A 21,269-nucleotide genomic window follows, 5' to 3' on the forward strand; every position below is an offset into this window, starting at 1 on the left:
GGGGTGGGGGGTATAAATACTCCTCTGATTTAGACTCCAGTGGGAAGTAAAACAGTAATGTCTTCATTTTATAGCAGTCTGTCAAATAACACACTATGCTCATTTTGTTGTTTTTTCTGCATTTAACCAGATATAGTTTTCTGAAACACTGGGTAAATGATACTGTATAATATTGGAGATTTCAGGCCTGTGCATGAGCGGCTGTTGTGATTCAGGCTGATTTTTTTCGCCGTTTAAATGCTTATTATGGCGTCCATTGATGTGTGGTAACTCCTTTGGTTGTTTTTATGAAGCGGTTCCTTGTTAATCGGGTAGTGGGAGACGCTGAGGCAGCGCCACTTTTGGCAACGTATCCCCCCTCTACTTTCACGGTCACACAGTGTCCTCAGTTGCCCGTCTTCTAGTCTGCACGTTAGCTTTATTATCTGTAAGCGCTCGTTTTTTTAAATGAGCTTAAAAAAAAAAAAAACTTTGCCTGTGCAACTTTTTTAGCCATGGACGGATGACCCACCTCCCCATCTAACCCCCCCTATCCACCCCACACCATCCCTCCCCTAGTATTCCCATTCACACACACACACACACTCACACACACACAAACACACACGCATACACACACACACGCACGCACACAGCCAAGATACTAAGATGGCGCCTTAATCAGTGTCAAGTTCAAGTGACTTCTACAAGTCTGATACAAACACCATGACAAACAGTGTCGGCTTCATGCGTAAAGATGCAGGGAGCAGAACAACATGGTAATCATAATAATCAACGTCGCAGTCTGAAAGTCGCTTTTCATCATGTTGTTTTTAATTTCAGTCAAAGTTTTCCGTTCACATTTCTTCATAAATAGTTGGTAAAACAAATCAACCAACATACAGTAGCCTAAAAAGTACAAGGAACCTTTGCCTCTGGCAGCTAAATAGGCTAACGCATAGGCCTGCTTGTTGTAACATGGTTTGCCTCAATGTGGCACAGTGACACAGTTCATCAGTAAAACATTTTTGCTCTTCAGGAATAACTTGGAGTGTGACCCATTTCTCCCAGAAAGTGTTACAACATCACATTCTAGCTGTGTTTATACATCAGATATTTTTCTCTGACCTCTGGACATGGGGCAGAAAGGTGGTGGGAATAAGAAAAAGTACTTTTTTTTAAATTAAGGTATAGAAAATAGCATATAAAACATATATTCCTTAAATTATTTAAATAAACTTATTTCATATATCACTGTCACGAGGTACCGTTTTTTACATTTTATTTTAAAAGTAGTGCTGGTGGTCTGAAATTGTTCTCATATGAGTACAATATACTTTGTTTATGCATAATATTTAATTCTTGAGAATAGGTTACAATGCAATGCTGTAACTCCTTTTTTTTGTTTTTTTTTTAACCACTGAACGTATTCTCCCCCAACCCACATAAGATCTAGAATCCCCTCCACTAAATTTTGTTAAACACAAAAAATGTCATCTTGACAAGTTATTCACACAAAACAAGCAAATGTGTAATCAAACTGCTCTATATGCAACACCACAACAAATAACACGCTTAGTTTCACAGAAGAATTACATTTAAAACAATGCAAGCTGACAGACAAAAAACTTTTTTTATTTTTGAAGATACTGTGTTGTGACAGTTCCATTGTTGCCGATGCACACATTTAAACATACTTGCACAAAGACATTGCTGGAACTATAAAGATTGCCATACTGGCGCATATATCTGGGTGCTTGACCCGAATTTGAAATACTCAAAATACTGTCACCTTGATTTGGAAATCATGAACTTCGCACACTCGTCTAAGACCTGTATAGGAGTGCAATAGGCTGATGGGTTTATTCTTTTTTTTTTCTTTCCAATACTGAGTTTATGCTACGAATTGACATCTATTTCTGATTCTATAAAAGTAAAATACACAAAAAGTTTAAATTTAACCAAAAATAAAGATATCAACAGAACCGTTTTATAGCTTCTCAGCTCAACTGAACTCAGTTCTACAAAGTCAATGATTTACATGTCAATGGTCTCATAAAGAAAATAAAAGTGACGGAAATATCTGCATTATATATAGACAAATCCATAATATTCATATAGATGATTTCTTCGATCCAAATAAGACACATGTAGGCCTATTGGTTAAAAAGAAAAAACAGAAGGATACAATCGCGATGTTGGCGCTTTAGAGTTTATCATTTGTTCAATGTTAAGCTGGTTATGACCAAAACTGTACAGTTCTTGTTAGAAAACATTTCCATAAATATCATTTAAGTTTCAGAACTTATACCCATAATTAAATTACAAATTGATAAATATGGCATCATGGATATGTATTTACAACGGTATTAACAAAAGGCAACGTTATATTCAACGGTAACAATCGTAACCTAATACCACATTTCTCCACCTGAAAACGGACGTTGACAACAGATTCGACCCCATCAAACAAGGAAATACATTCACGAGTATAATATTTATTTATGATTTTTTTTTTCTGTGTTCAAGTTCATGACAAAGACTTTGGCACGTTTCTTAAGACTGTTTGAAGTTCCAACAATCAATTGAAGAGGCGACAGTAGCGTGTCACCCTCATATAAAACAGCATGAAATAATCTTCCTTTTTTATTCTTTTTTTTTAAATAAAAATTTGAGAAAATACATAAAATGAAAAATAAAACATTTTTTTCTGAAATCTGTAAACTAAAAGATAAAAAAACATTTATTTATACTGAGAAAGTATTACGTTTATTTATTTGTGATTTATTTGATTTCCTCAAAACTGCGGAATAAAAGTCAAATTTCGTGATCCTGAGAACGGACGTGGCCTGCTTGGTGCTGGCTTTTGCTCTCATCTCCTGTTGTTGTTGTTGTTGTTGTTGCTGTTGCTGTTGTTGTTGTCCCAATCCCACTTGTGTGTGTCTGACAGAGTGTGTGTGTGTGTGTGTGTGTGTCTGTATGTTTATGTGTGTATGTCACTGTCGGTGTGTGCTCTGTGTGTGTGAAGTGAACAGGAATAGTTTTTAAGGTTTTTATCCTCATTTATCCTCAACCCCGTGGTCCACATTGAGGGAGAGTTTGTTCCTCTGACTTCAAACGTACCATTCATTAAAGTTGGGTGCCAGTCCTTCGCTGTGGCCAGACGTGTTTTGTACGGCTGACGGCGGTGTTTTTGTCGGGTCTTCGGTGCTGGCTGAGACCAGTACTGGCGGTGTGGACGACTCGTATCCAGAGCTTGCTGCTGGAGACGATTCAGATCCTTGAGACTCATGTACCTGCAAAAAAAAAAAAAAAAAAAATCAGGAAATGAACTGTGAGTTACTGAGACTGGTGTAGCCTATAATATCCATTCATACACTAACAGTGCATTTCAAGTAGCTTGTAGAAGGGTGTTGGAGTTAAATGAGGATTAACTCCGGATTTTATAGGACAACTATAACAGTAAACACACAGCAAACTTGAAACAGACACGGCAACTTCTACACTGAAAAAAAAACACGTCTTAAAATGTAGTTTTGCTTAAAGTTAGTGTATAATAAATAAAATATATATATATACATAAAGAGAGATAATTGCAACACTTGCCTTGAAAGCAGGTTATTTTTTATCAAACAAATAAATCTGGTCTCAAAGAATGACAGACAAGTGAAATATTCCCAACTCACTCACTATTTCAATTGTTTAATTAAACAAGCAGTGAAGTGTCACTCATAGACTAAATTACATCTAACATGGTATTTTTTTCGTAGTATGACAGTGTTACATCAGTGCTTAAGAAATACCTGAAGTTGTGATAGTCCCTGTCTGTGGAAGAGGAGAAAGGAGGGGTGTGTGTGTGTGTGTGTGTGTGTGTGTGTGTGTGTGTGTGTGTGTGTGTGTGTGTGTGTGTGTGTGTGTGTGTTAATGTGTTTAAGGAGTAATGAAGACGTTAATTACCTTCATGTGTTTCCTGAGAGAGCTGGGGTGTGTGTATGACTTGTCGCACACTTTGCAGATGTATGGCTTGTCTGATGTGTGCACATGCATGTGCTTTTTCCTGTCGCTGCTGTTGGCGAAGCGTCTGTCACAGCCATCAAATTCACACTTAAACGGCTTCTCACCTGCAGGATTAAACACACACCGTGAATAGCCCGCACAAACAAACTCCTATTGTAACAGCACATGTAAAACCCGAAGCACGAAGATGTAAATTGTCTGCAGCCTATTATATAACAGTGTAACCTAGATTTTCGGGGGTCGACATAGATACAGTTCCACTACTACACGCTGCTCTGTCAGGCTTTATTTATTCAAGAGGCCTGCTCCTTCATGCTACTACTGGCCTGCCTCTGCTCTTAGCCTACATAGTAAACACTGAATCAACAGGGCATTTCTGCTCTGAGCAGTAGCCGAGCGAGGGTGAGAATTATAAACTCATCCAGAAATTGAATAATTGTAAATAGGACGTTGAGAAATCACAAGAGTCCCAAGCCTTGTCTGAATACCCTAATGCTGCGAATTAAACTCTGACAAGTGAGTGAAGTATCTGCCTTTATACATCACACACAACTTCTGAGCACAGAGGCTAAAAGAATTAACGAGGCTCAACAACACACCAAAGTTACTCAACAGAACCACATTACACTTTCTGCATTATTGAGCCTAATCTATCAGTGTGTTTGGACATACTGCAGAAAAACTGCACAGGCAACAATTTAAGAACATAACTAAGATGTGCAGCATGATGAAGTTCTCTAATTGTTCTTGTAAACAACAAAAGCATTCACTCTTGTTTTCTTAGCACTCTGGAACAGTGTCTGAGACAGACCATGCCTGTTCACTTTTGAAATGTTTATTTTACGCACATCATGCCGTGGTATTGTTTGTGCCTACCTGTATGTGTTCTTTTGTGGATTTTCAAATTTTCCGATCTGGCGAATATTTTCCCACATCCGGGGAACGGGCATGGGAACGGTTTCTCGCCCGTATGCACACGGATGTGGTTGACGAGTTTGTACTTGGCCTTAAAAGATTTCCCTTCTCTCGGGCAGTCCTCCCAGAAGCAGACGTGGTTGCTCTGCTCGGGGCCGCCGACATGCTCCATGGACACATGAGTGACCATCTCGTGCATGGTGCTGAAAGTCCTGTCGCAAGTCTTTTTGGGTCTGTTCATCTGGTTCTCGTCTATCCATTTGCAGGATAATTCTTGTTTGATTGGTTGTCTCATGTATCTAAAGAAGGCCCCTGGACCGTGGTGTGTCGGCACATTCATCCCCATGTTCATATTGATAGGATGGTTGTAGTTGTGGAGCTGAGCCCCGTAGGGGTCCGTCCGAGGGCTTGCGACTGGACGATAAGGATCAGGTCTTCCAAAAATGTCCCCGCGTAAGCCAAGATGCATTTGGCTGTTAACGACATGTCCACTCGGTGAAGTGTGGCTCACCGCCTGGTCGTGAAGTCCTGGAAACAACAGATGTCCGGGGTTATCGCTGATCCCGGGCGGTCCGTGGAGGCTCCCCGCTGAAGCCGCAAAGATCCCATGCTGGGCGCTCGGCGCTGTGGACTCTCCAACGCTCCGGTTCCGGAAGAGAAAGTCCCGTGTTGAATTGAACGCTCCCCCACCGTACGAGCCCACCTGCCCGCCGTGAGAGTGTCCCAGGGCAGCTGCATATCCAGTGGCTTGCGGGGTGAAAGCTGATGTCTGGCTGGAGGCGATATCGTGAGCCACGGGGCTGATTTTGAAAGCTGCGGAGTGGGAGGAATCGGTGAAGGGATTCAGTCCCAGGCTCGGGTCTCTGTTCCCGATTTCGTGGTGCCGTGGTGTCCCGAAACCCCCCACTCCTAACGATGCAAACTGCGGACCGCTATCAAGAAGCATAGTCATGAGCTTAAAGCAAACTTAGGAGACGGGAAGAAAACAGAAAAGAAAATTAAAATCCAGTTTAGCGGAGCGCGCAAGCTGCAGACACCGCGCCGAGATTTACCACGTTTAGCGAAAAACCCTAAAATAAAAAACAAACCAAGCCAAACAGGGAAAAATCCTATGCGTAAAGAGTTGGGAGAAAAAAACTCCCGTTGACTGCGATCCGTGAGAAAGAGGATCAAACTTCCCCCCCTTTCCAGGCGAATGATGTCCTTGGACTGATAAAGTCAATCACTCACTCCCAGAACATAAATGAACTCGGGAGGCAGTGCCACGGCAGCCAATCGGCGCTCAGCTACCCCTCTGACACGTGACTGCGAAGGAGGGTGTTAATTGGCTAGATTTCTGGTGATTGGCACCGTTTGGTATTGAAGATGGCAGGTCGTCTCAATTGGTTTCATTTGATTGGCTCCTACAGGCATTATTTTGCAGGTATAACGGAGCAGTGTAGCGCAGATCCTATAGTACGTGTTATGAGTAGTGCACCTCTCGTGCAGCCGTGCCTGATCCGTGCACCTCAAGAAACTCCCAAACACTTTGAGAAAAGAAAAATGACTAGAATCTGTGCAGGATAATAAAATACTGCAGCTTTTTTTAACAACCGTTCAAAGTTTTAGTGGAGCAATAATATTATTTTACACATAGCGTTTGTATCAATAAAGTTATTCTGCAACATAACATGGTTTGTCATGTTTAGATTTAAAGAAAAGTTTTATTTTGAAGGCAAGTTTAACTTTTGTTAGTGTAGGCTATCTATCTATCTATCTATCTATCTATCTATCTATCTATCTATCTATCTATCTATCTATCTATCTATCTATCTATCTATCTATCTATCTATCTATCTATATATTGACTTATTTGTCTCTTTTATGTGACCAGTTTGGCTCTTATTAACTGAAAACTTGAATGTACTTGGCACAGTTCCAAAATGTGGCTTTCTTGAAGCCGCTTGAAAGGGGAGGGGGGTATTTTTTCTTGCAAAAGCTCTATAGGGTGTAAGACGGAGGAATAAAAGACAGAAAGAAAGATGGCAGTAATTGTAATATCCTGAGATTTTTTCGCTCAGCCAAAAATTCGTGCCATTGAGCAAGTTTCACAGGGCTGCCGCTGACTCGCTGCAGGACACATAAAATCTGATCAAGTTCAGAGACGCGCTGAGTGCTTCAAGCGGCGCTTTTTAACTCCAAGCCTTTCACATCCTTTCCCCCTCAATCTGTCCCAGGAAGGAGCTCACATTCTTTATTTTAGGGGATCTGGACCCAAAAAAAAGAGAAAAAAATTCTTCAAATCACTCCTTCATTCTGCTTTCGCCCTCATCCTACCGCATTCACTCCCAGAACATTTCCTCGAGAAAGAGTTATAGATTGAAAAGGTGAGTTTTCTGACTTATCCGTCGTCTTTCTGTGCCGGTAAAGAGGGGACACGAGTTAGGCCTGTGTGAACTGCATGCTGTGGAAGTGTGTAAATCTACAGTTTATTATATTTTGCCCGTGGAGGTTGCATGGGATTTAGTTTTCTTCAAGTTAACGTAGCTCAGTGCTTAGGCCTGTTACTCATATGGTAATTTAATTGTGTCACGGAGCTGCATAGCTCTGTTTTTTATGGCCGTCGCTCACATTAGTGCACACTTGCGATTTTTGTACATAATCTCAACAATTTATCTTGAAGCAAAACGACGAATGAGATTCACTTCATCTCTTTTCCTCCGTAAGCTGCCCCCCCGTCTGCCTCTCTCTCTCTCTCTCTCTCTCTCTCTCTCTCTCTCTCTCTCTCTCTCTGTCTCTGTCTCTCTCTCCCTCTCCCCCTCTCTCTCTCACCACGAAGGCATAGCCTCTCAGTTTACTCCTCCCTTCACTCTCACACACTCGTCTTCTCACACAGCTTCCGCGTGCACAAAAAGACACACGCACACACTCAAAGTGTAGGCCTACCACACACACACACACACACACACACACACACACACACAGTTAACGGAGTTTGCCTTTGCAGTTTTGCAGTGTGAGATTTATGGAGACCTTTGTGAACTTTCACAAGTGACAAGCAGCTTGTTAAGTTTCCTATATTCCCTCCATATTTTATTGGCTTGTTGAAACGTGAAGGCTCCGTACGCCACTTAAGGTTATGTGCCGTGTATTTGCAGGCATATTATCACTATGAAATAATTAAGTAACATGGTTTAGATGAGTCACAAATGTTAGTGAGCGACAGAGCAGCAGAGTAGGCGCTGAGCTCTTGCTGGGAAAAAGGGGAGCTGTCATCAAATAGGCCTAATGTTAAGCAGCTGTTGCTTGAAAGTTACATTTAAAACCACTTGCAGATTTCCTCTGCTATACTGCTATTTATTATTCAATTTAATTTAAAAATGTGGAATTTGACAATTGGGGACTTCATACACTTATTTTCCTATTATACGTATTTCCCCAGTATCGAAACCAATCTAAAGTCAGGAAAGCAAGAATAGGCTATGAGGTGATATATTTTTCTTAATTTTTTTTTTTTCTTAAATGAATCCACGTCTCCTTGCCTGAAAGGAGCAAGGAGCAGACTGCCTTGGCGCATTTATGGTATTTTGAATAGACAATAGAAAATGGGGAAACTTTAAAAGTGGGGGTAAAGGCAGCTGTATATTTCTCTTATAGAGCTGCACCTTTGCTAAACGTTTGCCTCACTTTCACCAGACATTTTTAGCCAAGTATTTTACACCGCTTCTCGCATGCCGCCCTCCGGTCACTGACATTTTCACCTCTATTCTTTGACATATCAGTTTAATTCTGGTTAATTTTGCACAGTTATTTTTTCTAGTTTTGCACTTACACAGTTTTGTAAGCTATAATTTAAAAAAAAATCGAGGTGTTCATTTTAATTGCGTAAAGTGATTATATGGAGTAGTTTAGACCTGTGTTTTCCTTGGTTTAATTCGTCTGACACAGCTCAAATCTTTAATGATAACGTATAAGCGTAGGCGTATTGCAACGTGATTAATTATAGCAGGTTATTCTGCAGGACTGCGGTATGTATGGTTTGATTATTTAGTTATCTCTGCTGGGATTACCTCATTGGGCGCTGGGGTAGCCCTTTACTTATAACATAACCTTCCCTGAACTGAGCATGCGCGTTACCTTAAAATATCACAATATTGTCGTGTGCATAGCTCTGTGACAGTAAGCCCATGCTGTTGGAAAAGAGCAGAACAAAAGCATCAGCCTAAATGGTAAACAACTCCCTTTTATACATTTATTCTAACTAGATGTGTTCGAGTCAGCAGCTATAAAGGTTATTTCAGTGCATCATTTGATAAATGACCTTAGATGCATGATAATTATTTTCTTATATGAATAAATTGGCCTATGGCAGCCCAGTCGTCTGGCTTTTTCCTTACAGCAAAGTCGGGTAATTTTTTTAGTCCATGTTGTCTGGCTTTTAGCCTACACTATGTTTGGCTGGCTCAGGCCGCTAGTGCTATAGACAAGTGTGTGGACTGGAAGTTAACTCAATAGTGACCAGACAAAAGTGAAAGCTTCATATCCCTAAACCAACAGCAAAACCATTAACCCATTACTTCCATTTATCACATTCAACTGTACATGTGTTTTCTTTATTCACATTTTGAAAAGACAGAAAATAGTTAGTGTATCCCAACCGCACAGTTTAATGAATGATAGCTACAGTGATTCACTGTTTTGCTTAAATGGACATTGTCTGAATGAAGTAGCAGGTTTTTGCTGTTGTTTAATGTGGCATGTCCCAACTCCCAGACTCTGCCTGTGCTTCGATTTAATAAGAAAATGAATTGTTGTTTTCATTGTGCTGCATGAGATGCAATTCTCCATGACATGTGGCTCAGTTCTCTTAGATTCTGCGGAGCCCACAAGAGTGTAAAGGCTCAGGTTCTGGTCTGCAATCATACCATAACCCAGTAGATTTCATACATACAAAAGAAATAATAAAATAAAATACAATTTTGGCTCACATTTATTTTTCAGCGGAATTACTGTGTATGCATGAAACTTTAGCATCTACGTATTTTCAGAATGCTTGGAGTTTTCACAAAACAGATATTTACATTATGTATTATATTTTCAAATACATGTAGCTGATATCAGATGTTGTTTTCCATTTCTGAGTAAGTGAAGCAGCTTACTAGGATTTTCTCACCCTAGATACTAAGCTTTTCATGACGAATCACAATTTAACTGTCTTGTAATTTGGAATTTCACAATGTAAGGCTTGACTGCATATTGCATCGCTATCGGGCATATTTTTGCTTGGTACATTTTTGTTTATTTGTTTGTCGTGGGAGAAACATGCTTTCAGAAATGCTTTCTTTCCTTATTTGCTTCACTCAGGTTTATACATGTATATAGTACAACACCATATTTTGTTATCTATATTTCATAAATTATATGGACAGTTGGGTCTTGAGTGACTGTTACAGTACTTGTAGTTTGCCTTCATATGGCTGATGGAGAGGGCTAATTGACTTCTTGCTGTGATTTACTGGAGCATCTGTCTGCAAATGGACTCATCCCAAACCTGTTAATTCATCTAAATTTCATAAAGTCATGGCAAGACTGTGCACTGCCATCCCTCATCAATTATAATATCTCAGCACACTCCACACTAATGCACGCAGTTGTGTAAACATACACACACACTGTTTGTACCGCATATATGAACTCACAATAACTTTGTCTGTCAGTCTCACACACACACACACACACAGATTTGGATACCTGATGAAATAATTTTGTGCTGCCAAGCCTTCTCTCTTTAATTTTTTGTGTTACATTGACATTAATCACCAAGAGCAATCTCTGGTGATTCTTATACACACTAGTACTAGTTTATTTTAGATAAACATGCATATTTACACATATTGTTATATACGTGTGTGTATACGTTTACCGCTTTTGTGCAAATAGTTTTCCTAAACGGGTTATTTTAAAAATAATTCTTCTCATCGCAATCCCGGGTTGAAAAAATAAGATTGTTAGAATTTTCAGTCCAGTCTACAACATGGTGTCACACTATAACTCTGGTCTTCATTTTCAGTTCTGTTTCATTTCCTCTCTGCATAGCACCTTTGTTAATCATTTGGTCCATTTTCACTGTACAGGGAGTGACTTGGACCTCATGGATGTAAAACGTATTCCCTGACATGAATGTTTTGATTGTTGGGAGTGACATTTTGTATGCAACAGTCACTAGGATTTAGTCTGGCCTGTCAAGCAACCAACATAAGTGACCGAACTCATAAAGCTGGAGGGCTGGAAGGGATTGCAGATGTCAAAATGATACAATTTGTCACAATGTAGATATTGAAGCTGAAGTTATATAAACACTCCAGTAGTGTCTAAATTTGAAATGCTACATTGTCGTGTAGCCTATTCGGCATATTTGATTAAATTTAACAAATATTACGGGAATACTCGCAGTACATATTTACATGTCTTTGCCATTACTTTTATAATTCTCTTATTTTTAGCTGAAGCTAACCGTAGCACTCCAATATTAATCCTATGAAATTAAAATTTGGTTAAACTTATATGACAAATTTTGGGGAAAAAAATTACCAAATTTACTCACTCATTTAGCTGATTATGTTGTTATTACCTGATTTACATACTGTATTGCAGATAAATGAATTGAATTGTAATTTATTGAAAACTGCTTATTAGGCTAAAGTCTAATTAAGTTATGACCACATTATGGCCCATTAGAACATAATAGCAATTTTGGTTGTTATGAGCAATTAAATAAACTAAGTCCTTTAATAGTATATTGCAAAATATTATATACTGTAGCTATCAAATAGGCCTGTAGCGCAGACCTCACTTGCTGTGGCTCTGTTATTGAAAATGTGAGCCTAAACAGCCTCATAGAATCGGCGTGGTCTATCATATTAAATCATAAAGGTGCAGTTATTCTAGATGGCCCTGTTTCTTGTTTTGCCCTTTCGCTGCAAATGAGAACCTGGGATTATTTGGGGCGCAGGTCCGTCAGTCCTTTATGCTCTCTGAATGACAGATTGGCAACTTTAGGTTTATTGGCCTTCAACCCTCAATCATTTTCGGAAATGCATCGGGTTAAAGGTTGACAAACATGAGCGTCCATTACAATCATGACAGAATTAGGCCGGTTCTGGGCCTGTCTACTATTTTGCGGCACTTAATGTCAAGTGGGCCCCACGCTTTGTCTCTGCCTAGGATCCACTGCAAGTGACGTCAGCATAACAATGTGGAAAAGGATTTTTCTCCCCCCCCCTTTTTTTTTTTTTTTTTTTTTTTTTTTTTTTTTTAGGAAAAAGTTGAAAATTCCGCCAGCTACAGTCTTTGGAAATAAGGGGGTTTTCCCCTTAAACCTATAAGCTGCAGTTCGGGGCCCATGCCACCTTTTGTAGATTTAAATAAAAGCAACAGATAAAGGAATTTGGCTAAAGTGGTCTTGGTGGAGGAAAGTGCGCTGATAGAATCAGAGCCATGTCAAAACGAGGAGACGTGCAGAAATATGTGCTGCACTACAGGAGCATGCAGGGCTTGAAGCTGCTGTCCTCACAGCACCTCAAAGTAAGAAAGTTTATCTGAGTTTCCTTGGAACAGTGGAGCCTATCCACTGCTGTTTTGTCATGTTTCAGCATTTCCATTTTACGTAACTAATTTTACTGTGTACCATCCTGCTTTTGATGATTATTAATTTATTTCAGCTTAATAAGAAATGGTTTATGTATGGAAACTGTTAACACAGGATACAAAGGTAAAATAGTACATCCTGTTCTGTAGTATCCCCCAGTGACACAGCTGGGAAATAGGCCTTTCTGTCTGAAATAACTTTTTTTCCAAGAAGATGATTATGAAATATTGGTTGTGCGGTGCGTCTTGTAAAACTACTTGTTGCTTTACCAAAGTTTAAAAGTTTAAGTTAAATTTTTCTTAGGACATGATGCCAACAAGTGATTTTGTACCTTAATGAAAATACATAAGCTACTACAAAATAAAATTGTAATGCAATACTACCGTGAGAGCGTGTAACCTCATTTACATAAAAAAAAATGATGCCTTACTCTTTATGATCGTGCAGGCTAATTACAGACAAATGTATTTTCAATTATTTCAAATAGCTGATTTGATAGTTAGAATCAGTTTCCTGTGACTTTCACTGTTTTCAAATGTGGCAGTCGACTCAAAATGAAAGTCTTGACAATAATTGGCCTGGACACGCAATGGCCAGTCTCTCTGTTATTCTTGCAGGGCAGGAGTGGGACATTTGCTTTGGCAAGATTTCCAGTGAAATAAAAGATGGTAGATAGGCTGTGATTGTCTCGTGTTCTGCTCGTGTCTGCATTTAATCACTTGACTTTCATCAGATGATTAGTATTACACAGTAACCTGTAAATTTTCATATACAGAGATTTAGATGAGGGGACTTATAAGAAGGCGCCTGAAGTTAAAGAGGCAGCAATATTTGGGAATATCGCGGCACATTTCAAAGCATTTTCTGTGCGACATTTGAAAACGGAGTCGTGCAGTGAACGCCTGCGTGTCCCTTTTAAAACAAGCCCAGCGCCTGTCAATCACAGCGCATTCCAACCAATCCCACAGCTCCCTTTTTAAAAGCAGGTTTGCCTGCTGTGCTTTTATATTGCACCATGGCCTGTTTCGAAGCATTTTTACTACCACGGTTATTGCCACAAATCAAGAGGGCAAAGTGAACGGCATGGGACTCACACCAACTTTAACGAAATTGAGTCTGGTTCCTACTTCTGCGAAGTTCACGGCCAAGAATTTCACATGCAGATGATATACAACACGGAACATGGAAACAGAATTTTCTAGGTGTATCCTGAGTGCTGAATTGGTTGATTTTGCAAACCCATAGCCAAACTCACAACACAACATGACAAGCCTTTCGAGGTTTAGTGGCTGCCCTCTCTCTTGCGTCAACCCCGGGGAGAGCAATACTGAACTCAGCGTGGTGCTGCCACCTTTGGCAGGAGAGCACATGGGACACCCCACTGGCAGTTCCTTAAAACTCTGCCCCTCGCACAATTTGCGAGACTACCCCGAGACGAGGTCCAGTGCATATGTTGACCATTCGGTTCCCAATTTTTCAGACTCTGGATACCCCAGCCACCGGTTAGAGCACAGCCCTAGGGGCATTATCATTGGAGCCAATCTTTCTGGAGCCGGCATGCCACCCGTCACTGATCAACTGGCATCAAGAGCAAACCAACATGGCGGGATTGGAAGGTATCGTGACTTTGCTGGCTGCAGAGACAACAGAAGCCATGCTTTTTTCTCAAGTTATCAGGAGCAGGCCCACGCCTCCACCGACGCATCTCGAGATCTCGGCAGCCAGATGATGCTGGGTTTACCTGGCGACCTCCTCACCCGGACTCACCCTTATAGCCAAACTATCAGCCCCAAGGGAAACAGCCAGCAACAACTTGTCACACAATTCCTGGGTCTGTACAAACCCCTGAACATGGCAATTCAGCGTGGAGGAGGCGACGCTTTCCTCAGGTGCTCTAAACAAACAGTGAAGCATGAGCTGGTGTGCAAGTGGAGTGACGGCCAAGAGGGGGCTGGGAAGCTGCCTTGCTCCAGAGCCTTCGGGACCATGTATGAACTTGTCACCCATGTGACAGTGGAGCATGTCGGAGGACCCGAGCACTCTGAATATGTGTGTCACTGGGAGAATTGTGCGAGGGACAGGAAGCCTTTCAAAGCCAAATACAAGCTGGTGAACCACGTCAGAGTCCACACAGGGGAAAAGCCCTTTCCATGCCCCTTTCACGGCTGTGAGAAAGTTTTTGCACGATCAGAAAATCTAAAGATCCACAAGAGGACTCATACAGGTTAGTTCATGATCATAATAAAACACAGAATTAAATAACAGCAACTACAATAATAATAATATTCATAAAGATGCTGATATATTTTGTGATAAGTGAAATTTTAATAAAAATGTGGTCAGTGTTTTCAATTTCACGAACTCTGTCATTACTATTTATCAGTTTTACATTGTTTATCTGTGTGAACATGTTTTTTATTTTTCATTATTTAATTCATGGAAATTTTCTACTTTATTATTATTATTATTATTATTGCATGGTGCTGTTTTTTTAGGCCCACATTGTTATAATTATTAATGTTGTTATGCAAAGCTTCTCGTGCTGCTTCTTGCCGTCTCTGTCACTGCCTGGTTTACCAGGAGAAAAACATTTAGGCTCCATGCAGGAACCACATGTGTAGTAAGTAGTAAGCCAGTTACAAACGAGTACAGTCTGCAGGCCTAGTGGTTTGGGTGCCTCTCCCACTTCATTCAGTGAAATTATTAAATAAATGCTGGGACACCGGAGAGTTGTGACGTAGCCGTTACGCTGTCTCTGCCTCCCAGGGACTCATCTCCTGTGCTGAGGAACACTAACAGAGCACATCACACAGTGATGTAGCAGGAAATAAAAAGGCGAGTAAAACGGTTGACCTCAGTCAGCAAAAGAAAATAATTATCTGCCTAAACAAAATGAGTCACATTTCATAAAGATCATTTTATTTTTAGTGCCTTGTCCTCGCTTTTGATGGGCCTGTTACTTGTCACGAAGCACTGTGAAATGATGCCATATGTCAAAGTATGTCATAAAATGTTGACTTACTTTGCATTTTCCTTCTAAACGCCCCTAAGAGAACAGAACAATAAGGATTTACAGTGAAATCTTTTATTTTCACACAGATTAGGGGTTGTAGTAGAAACGGGATCTCACAAGGTGTAATTATATTGAAATGTAGGTATTTAAATTGAAAATATAATTATCAAATGAAGTGAATGGCCGTCAGAAAAAAAAGGACTGCAGAATAAAATTATATTTATCAGGCGCCCCCTTTTATTTGTGCTGTAAATTGTTTTCCTGATGAAAGCAAAGAGAATAGAGAAAGAAAGTGGACATTTGTTATTTCACAACTGCACATGCGTGGTGTGTTAATTAGACATCATTTATGTCAGAAAAATATAAGCCTATTAACATTTTTTTGAACTTTCCAAAGATTGGCATCCATTAACATGCAGGCCCATAAATGACAATTTAACAGAAACTGTTAAAGAGTCCGGCTCTTGCTGGTTGCCCGCTACATCAGTGTGGGAGTGCAGGAGGGACAGAGGCGCGCAGCTGCAGGCACTTTTGTGCCAGAAGATCAATTAGCATCTTGATAACCATAATTCACTCTATGCATGATAACTCCATTTAAACAAATCTTTGCATTTGCTGTCTGCAAGTTCATCATAATCTAATGCATCTTTAACCACAGCCTTGCTGATTTACTGCGCAGATGAACTGCCTCACTTGTTGCGATCAGGGCTGCAGAAAAGATTCAGCAACTAATTTGAACTCTGCATTTCAATGACTCATTCGTTTTTGCAAATTAGAAACAATGTCTACTGTAAGAATGTGGTAATTTAAAACAATTACAGCCAAAGCTGCTGTGGCCTGAAAAGCGGCTCCGGGTTTGCAGAGTCACTGACTGAAAGCAGGAGATGACATAGTGATTTTACTGTGAAGCCTGGGTGTGCAGGTTTTGGGGTTTTAGGATCACTTTTCATATAGCCTGACATTGTTATAGGAGTGCACTCAGTTGACTTAGGCTACAGTAGGAGAATATATGGCCAGAGAGAGGAAACACGGGCCTGTGAGCATATTCGTAACCCGCCGTCATTTCTCTCTTTGCACGTTTAGGTGAAAAACCTTTTAAATGTGAGTTCGAGGGCTGCAACCGGAGGTTTGCGAACAGCAGCGACAGAAAGAAGCACTCTCACGTGCACTCCAGTGATAAACCCTACATGTGCAAGGTCAGGGGCTGCGACAAGTGTTACACCCACCCAAGCTCCTTGCGAAAGCATATGAAGCTCCACTGCAACAAGGCCCACGTAGCCAAAAGCGGCGACGCGCGACCTGGTGACGGGGGTCACATTGCTGACGCCAGGTCGACCCGAGTCCCGGATGGAACCCAGATCAGCCCCTCTCACCCCCCCACCTCAGCTCAAGATGTCCCCCTGTCCCCAGAGAGTCGAGACCAGTCGACCTCGAGGTCACGTTTCCATCACACGTTTGACAGCAGTTTGGACTACTCCACACACAGGTCACAGCCCCTCTTGGACCCTTTGTTGCTACAGAGAGGCAGCTACAGATCCCAGTCCTCACAGTACCCCTGCGGCCAGACAGGTCACACGTTTGCCCAGAGCTCAAGGACTTTCCCCTCCACTTCTCCCTTTCAGAAAAGTATTGTGAATGGATGGTACACATGCCACAGCGGCGTGGACTCTTTCCCACCAAAGCAATGTAATAACATCCCGTCCCTCTGAGTTCCTGTCGGGACACGTGAGCGGCTTACAATTTTTTTTGGGCCTATTTTTCCATGTTATAACCTAAAAGTTACAGCTGTATCTCTATTACTCTCTGTATTTTTGTGAATGTTGTATCAAATATTTTGTGACACGTCCTGAGTCATCCTATTGAAATCTTGCATTGCGAAATGTGACGAGCTTTATCTGTTGTTGTGAGGCCTGTTTGTTTGGTTGGGTTAGGCTTGTAGCCTGTAGCTACATCTCCCCACAGTGGGTTATAGGAACTTTTACCAAGTGTGTATGCATAATTGTTCGCTGTGTTGCATAAGTATTAAAGATATCTATATTAAGTGAGACAAAAAAATGACAAAGGATTTTATGGAAATCTGCCTCTTGAGTCTTCTCAACTTATAGGTTATTACTGGAAAGTAAAAGGAAAAGTCTTGCTGAATGTAACCCTCAGTGTAGGGGTCTTTGTTGAATGTAAACTAGGTGTAATGTAGGCTATGTCGGGAAGTATAGAAACATTATTCATGTCTTTATGTATGTCTAAAGATGAAATAAATATCTGAAACATCTTTCCTCACATTAAATTCTGAGACCTAATAAGCCTGTGATGGGCCTGGAGCATGATTTGTATGTCATTAAAATACTGCGAGGCTCAGTAGGTTTTTTTCTCCCCTTGATTAAGCCCCCCCCCCCATTACACATTCGTATTCTTGTTTGTATTATATCTATATTTCACATTTCTGTACAAAGTAAGGCCAGTGTGAGCATAAACCACAGTGTTCGTGATTCTGTTAAAAACGTTTAATTAGCATACAGTTCTACTGTACATAGGCCTACTGTATAATTAATTATGTATTCTATATTTTATTAAAGTGTCTATATTCTCTTTGATCAGGCGTGTGTGGTTAAACCCAATCAATGCATTTTCATCGTGAGCTCAAACTTTTTTCTTTTTCTTTTCTTTTTTTAATTGTATAAATTCTACTAGCCCACGCCATATTTGCAGATTTGCAATTTTGCGCAAACCAATGCACCGCCTGTAAACGTAGGGTTCTAACACACAGTATTATCCTGTGTTTATAGGTGTGGCCTCAGGAACTGACCAGGCCTTTAACACAAAATGTGTTTAAATTGATTTGTTTGAGTTAAAACTCCCTCACGTCCTAAAATGTGATGGTCCTCTCGGATTTTTAATTTTCTTTCTTAACTGCGCCATGAATGCGCGTGTTTTTTGGGATACAGGTGAATAATACAAGCATATACAGGTGTATGTGCCGCAAAGTGATGCGCATTCTCTCTGAATGACTCACATCCCCGTGTTTCTTTTTGCTTCCTTTCTGATCTTACAGCCTATTGATTATTTTCACTTGATTTATATTTTTGTTTCTGTCTCTCTTCCTTTCTCTCTCTCTTGTTCACGCAATCACTAACGCACACTCACGCACACTCACACACACACACTATAAGGTCTCACCTTGAATGCAAGCTAACTGCAAACACAAATCTGTCCAAATTATCTTCAAAACATTGTAATGTCCAAATAGGCTAAGCAGTCCATTATTACTCCTATCATTATTTTATTCATAATACAAACTGAACATTTTTATTTACCCTATAAAGGATTAATTCTGAGCTCCTCACTTTGAGTCTGAATCAATAGATTTGATGGATTTCACTGTTCACTGACACATTGACGGGTTGACAGATCTGTGTCATCCTGTTTCATCTGTCCAGTGATAAATGTTGAAAAAGTTGTAAAAAAGCTTTAAAAAAGTGATGTGAGTTATGCTTCTTTTTGGGTGCACACACTTTTTGAGGGGTTCACTTCCCCAAGTTCCAGCTTTGCTGACATATTCATGTTTGCTTGGTTTTTGTATTGTGGAATGTAAATTTCAACAAGCACCTCATTATTTTAGAGAAATGCACTGAGGAAGTTTGGTTTCGAAGCCTACCTCCTTCTCGGCAGAGTTTGAATTCAGTTTCGTTACTAATCCTGGTGCAGAGCCTGAACTCATCTGTAGTGAGTTATTATTGTCATACAGCTTTAGTTTACACTCCTACGTCAGAAATGACACCCCTCTCTAACAATATTAAACGGGAGACTGACTGAACAGGTTGAAGTACAGTTAATGGGGCATTTAATGGTGTATAGCTAAAGATGATGTTGCACACTAAGTATCTGTCCTCATCCTGTTCAGGAAAGTATACGGCATTAGCTTGATTATTGTGGAGGTCGGATGGGTCACAATTATGATGAATGCTCCACTGCCTCTAGCAAAGCTTTATACTTTGTACTTGTATGTATGGATGTCAGCATTTTATACCATTAAACATACGAATAATGTCTGCCATTATATATGCCAATTTGCTTCACCCATATCAAAAGGAAATCAGGTCAAAAGGGCACTAATTTTACATTTCTTTGAAATATATGCTTACACTGATCTGACAGCTGACTAGCCGTAATAAGGAGGTTCTTTATTCTAGAGGGTTTGATGGAGGGGCAGTTGTCTGGATGGCCACAAAAGTACATGAGGCGAATGCTTCAAGTCTGTATAAGAATATGTTTTCCTTTCAGTATAAACTATTTTAATACACCTTAGGTCCTTTAAAAGTTCAGCAGGCTTTGGTTGTGGTGCTGTTATTTGGATGTTTTTTATAAGACAAAATACAAGTAGGATAAGCCTACCAAGCCACTTATATTATTAGACATTTATATATATTAAAGAACAATGCAAAAAGACTTGTTTTAAAAATACTGTTTTAATTCTCAGTCATATTTCTATGTGAAACATTCAAAGTAAGCAACTACATTTTATGTGCTTCAAGTGTAATTGTTCTCAAGATGGTGCAACGCTGTAATAAACTTGTTTATGCACTCTCTGAACTGGTTAAAAGTATATGTTGCACATGATGCTCATGGGGATACATCTTTAAGGAGAGCCAGATATTTTGGATGATGCATTTTGCAAATCCCTCTCAAATTTGACAGCAGTAAATTTTCATTTTTATCTTTCCATTAGGCGCCTTTCTGTCAATCATTTAAAAGTTTGAGAATATGGATTTCAGTTTTGATAACAGTTAAAACTGTGTAAGAGCGTTATATTTTTTTATTTAACTATTTATGGCTAACGAGTAGTGAATGTGCACCTGATAAAAATACGGCTGCCTCCTACTCAGGATTTAGAATCATTAATTTCACTTTATGAAATAATTCTAACCAAATTGAACATTTTGTGGTGAGTAGTAGCTATGATATGGTCTAAGATAGATCATTTCAAGTGGTGGATGTCAAATGTTTCAATTGTGAAGTGCTTCTTTCTTCAAGTAAATTGAGGTGAACTGGGTTGGCTTTGATCAGTGTACTTTAATGATGTGATGACTCAAATTCGTGAGATAATTTTCTCTTGTGTTCATAACCTTATCAATAGCTCACATGAAATGCTTTTGGTGTTACTGTAGTATCAATGTTTTGAAATAAGTCTCAAGATATTCTGTATTTCTTTTCTCAGAGCTCATCTCAATTTCATCTAAACCCCAACTATTGTATGTACTGCCACATTCTGCCCTTTTCTCCTCATTTCTAAAAATAGTAAATGTCTAAAACACAGTGGAGGTGATCAAACATTATTTTGTGCTCAAAGAAGCATTTGTGTTTATATATAGAAAACTGGTTTCGCATTTGTTGTGTAAGGACATGTATAAAGCCAAAGGGTAACAGCCCAGACTCACTACAGTATGTAGCCTTGCCGTCGTGTATTCTGACCAAGCCGTGGTAATATTCCATAATCATTGAACCCTGCCACACCCTTCCCCCCAGTAATCACAACTGATTAGACCTCCGCTTCCCAGTTTGCCACTTGTCCGCCGCCATCTTTCCTCTTGCACTCTGCCTAGCAACAAGCGCAGGCACCATTTTGGACAGGGTATACAGAGTATACATAAATTTAATGTAAATAAATCCATTTCACCTTGGGATCCATTGAATTGCGTTCTAGCCCCCCCCATCTCCCCCACC

General features: G+C 40.1%; 2 protein-coding genes and 1 long non-coding RNA gene across 4 annotated transcripts in view; 2 read left to right on the forward strand and 1 right to left on the reverse strand.

Annotated features, from left to right (window-relative positions):
• LOC111666349 (uncharacterized) overlaps positions 1 to 21,269 on the forward strand; it is a 74,384-nt gene that overhangs the window by 26,767 nt on the left and 26,348 nt on the right. The gene's annotated exons all lie outside the window — the stretch shown is intronic.
• On the reverse strand, positions 792 to 6,109 carry zic3 (zic family member 3 heterotaxy 1 (odd-paired homolog, Drosophila)). The gene is made up of 3 exons (XM_023421660.2): positions 4,873 to 6,109; positions 3,937 to 4,100; positions 792 to 3,275 (listed from the first exon to the last, which is right to left on the reverse strand). Exons 1-3 carry the CDS (start codon positions 5,861 to 5,863, stop codon positions 3,093 to 3,095), a joined length of 1,338 nt encoding a protein of 445 aa, XP_023277428.1. The 5' UTR covers positions 5,864 to 6,109; the 3' UTR covers positions 792 to 3,092.
• On the forward strand, positions 13,585 to 17,820 carry zic6 (zic family member 6). The gene is made up of 2 exons (XM_023421659.2): positions 13,585 to 14,762; positions 16,635 to 17,820. Exons 1-2 carry the CDS (start codon positions 13,802 to 13,804, stop codon positions 17,258 to 17,260), a joined length of 1,587 nt encoding a protein of 528 aa, XP_023277427.1. The 5' UTR covers positions 13,585 to 13,801; the 3' UTR covers positions 17,261 to 17,820.

This window comes from Seriola lalandi, unplaced genomic scaffold, assembly GCF_002814215.2.
Source record: "Seriola lalandi dorsalis isolate HSWRI2012SDOR001 ecotype SW California unplaced genomic scaffold, Sedor1 jcf7180002054673, whole genome shotgun sequence".
NCBI lineage: Eukaryota > Metazoa > Chordata > Actinopteri > Carangiformes > Carangidae > Seriola > Seriola lalandi.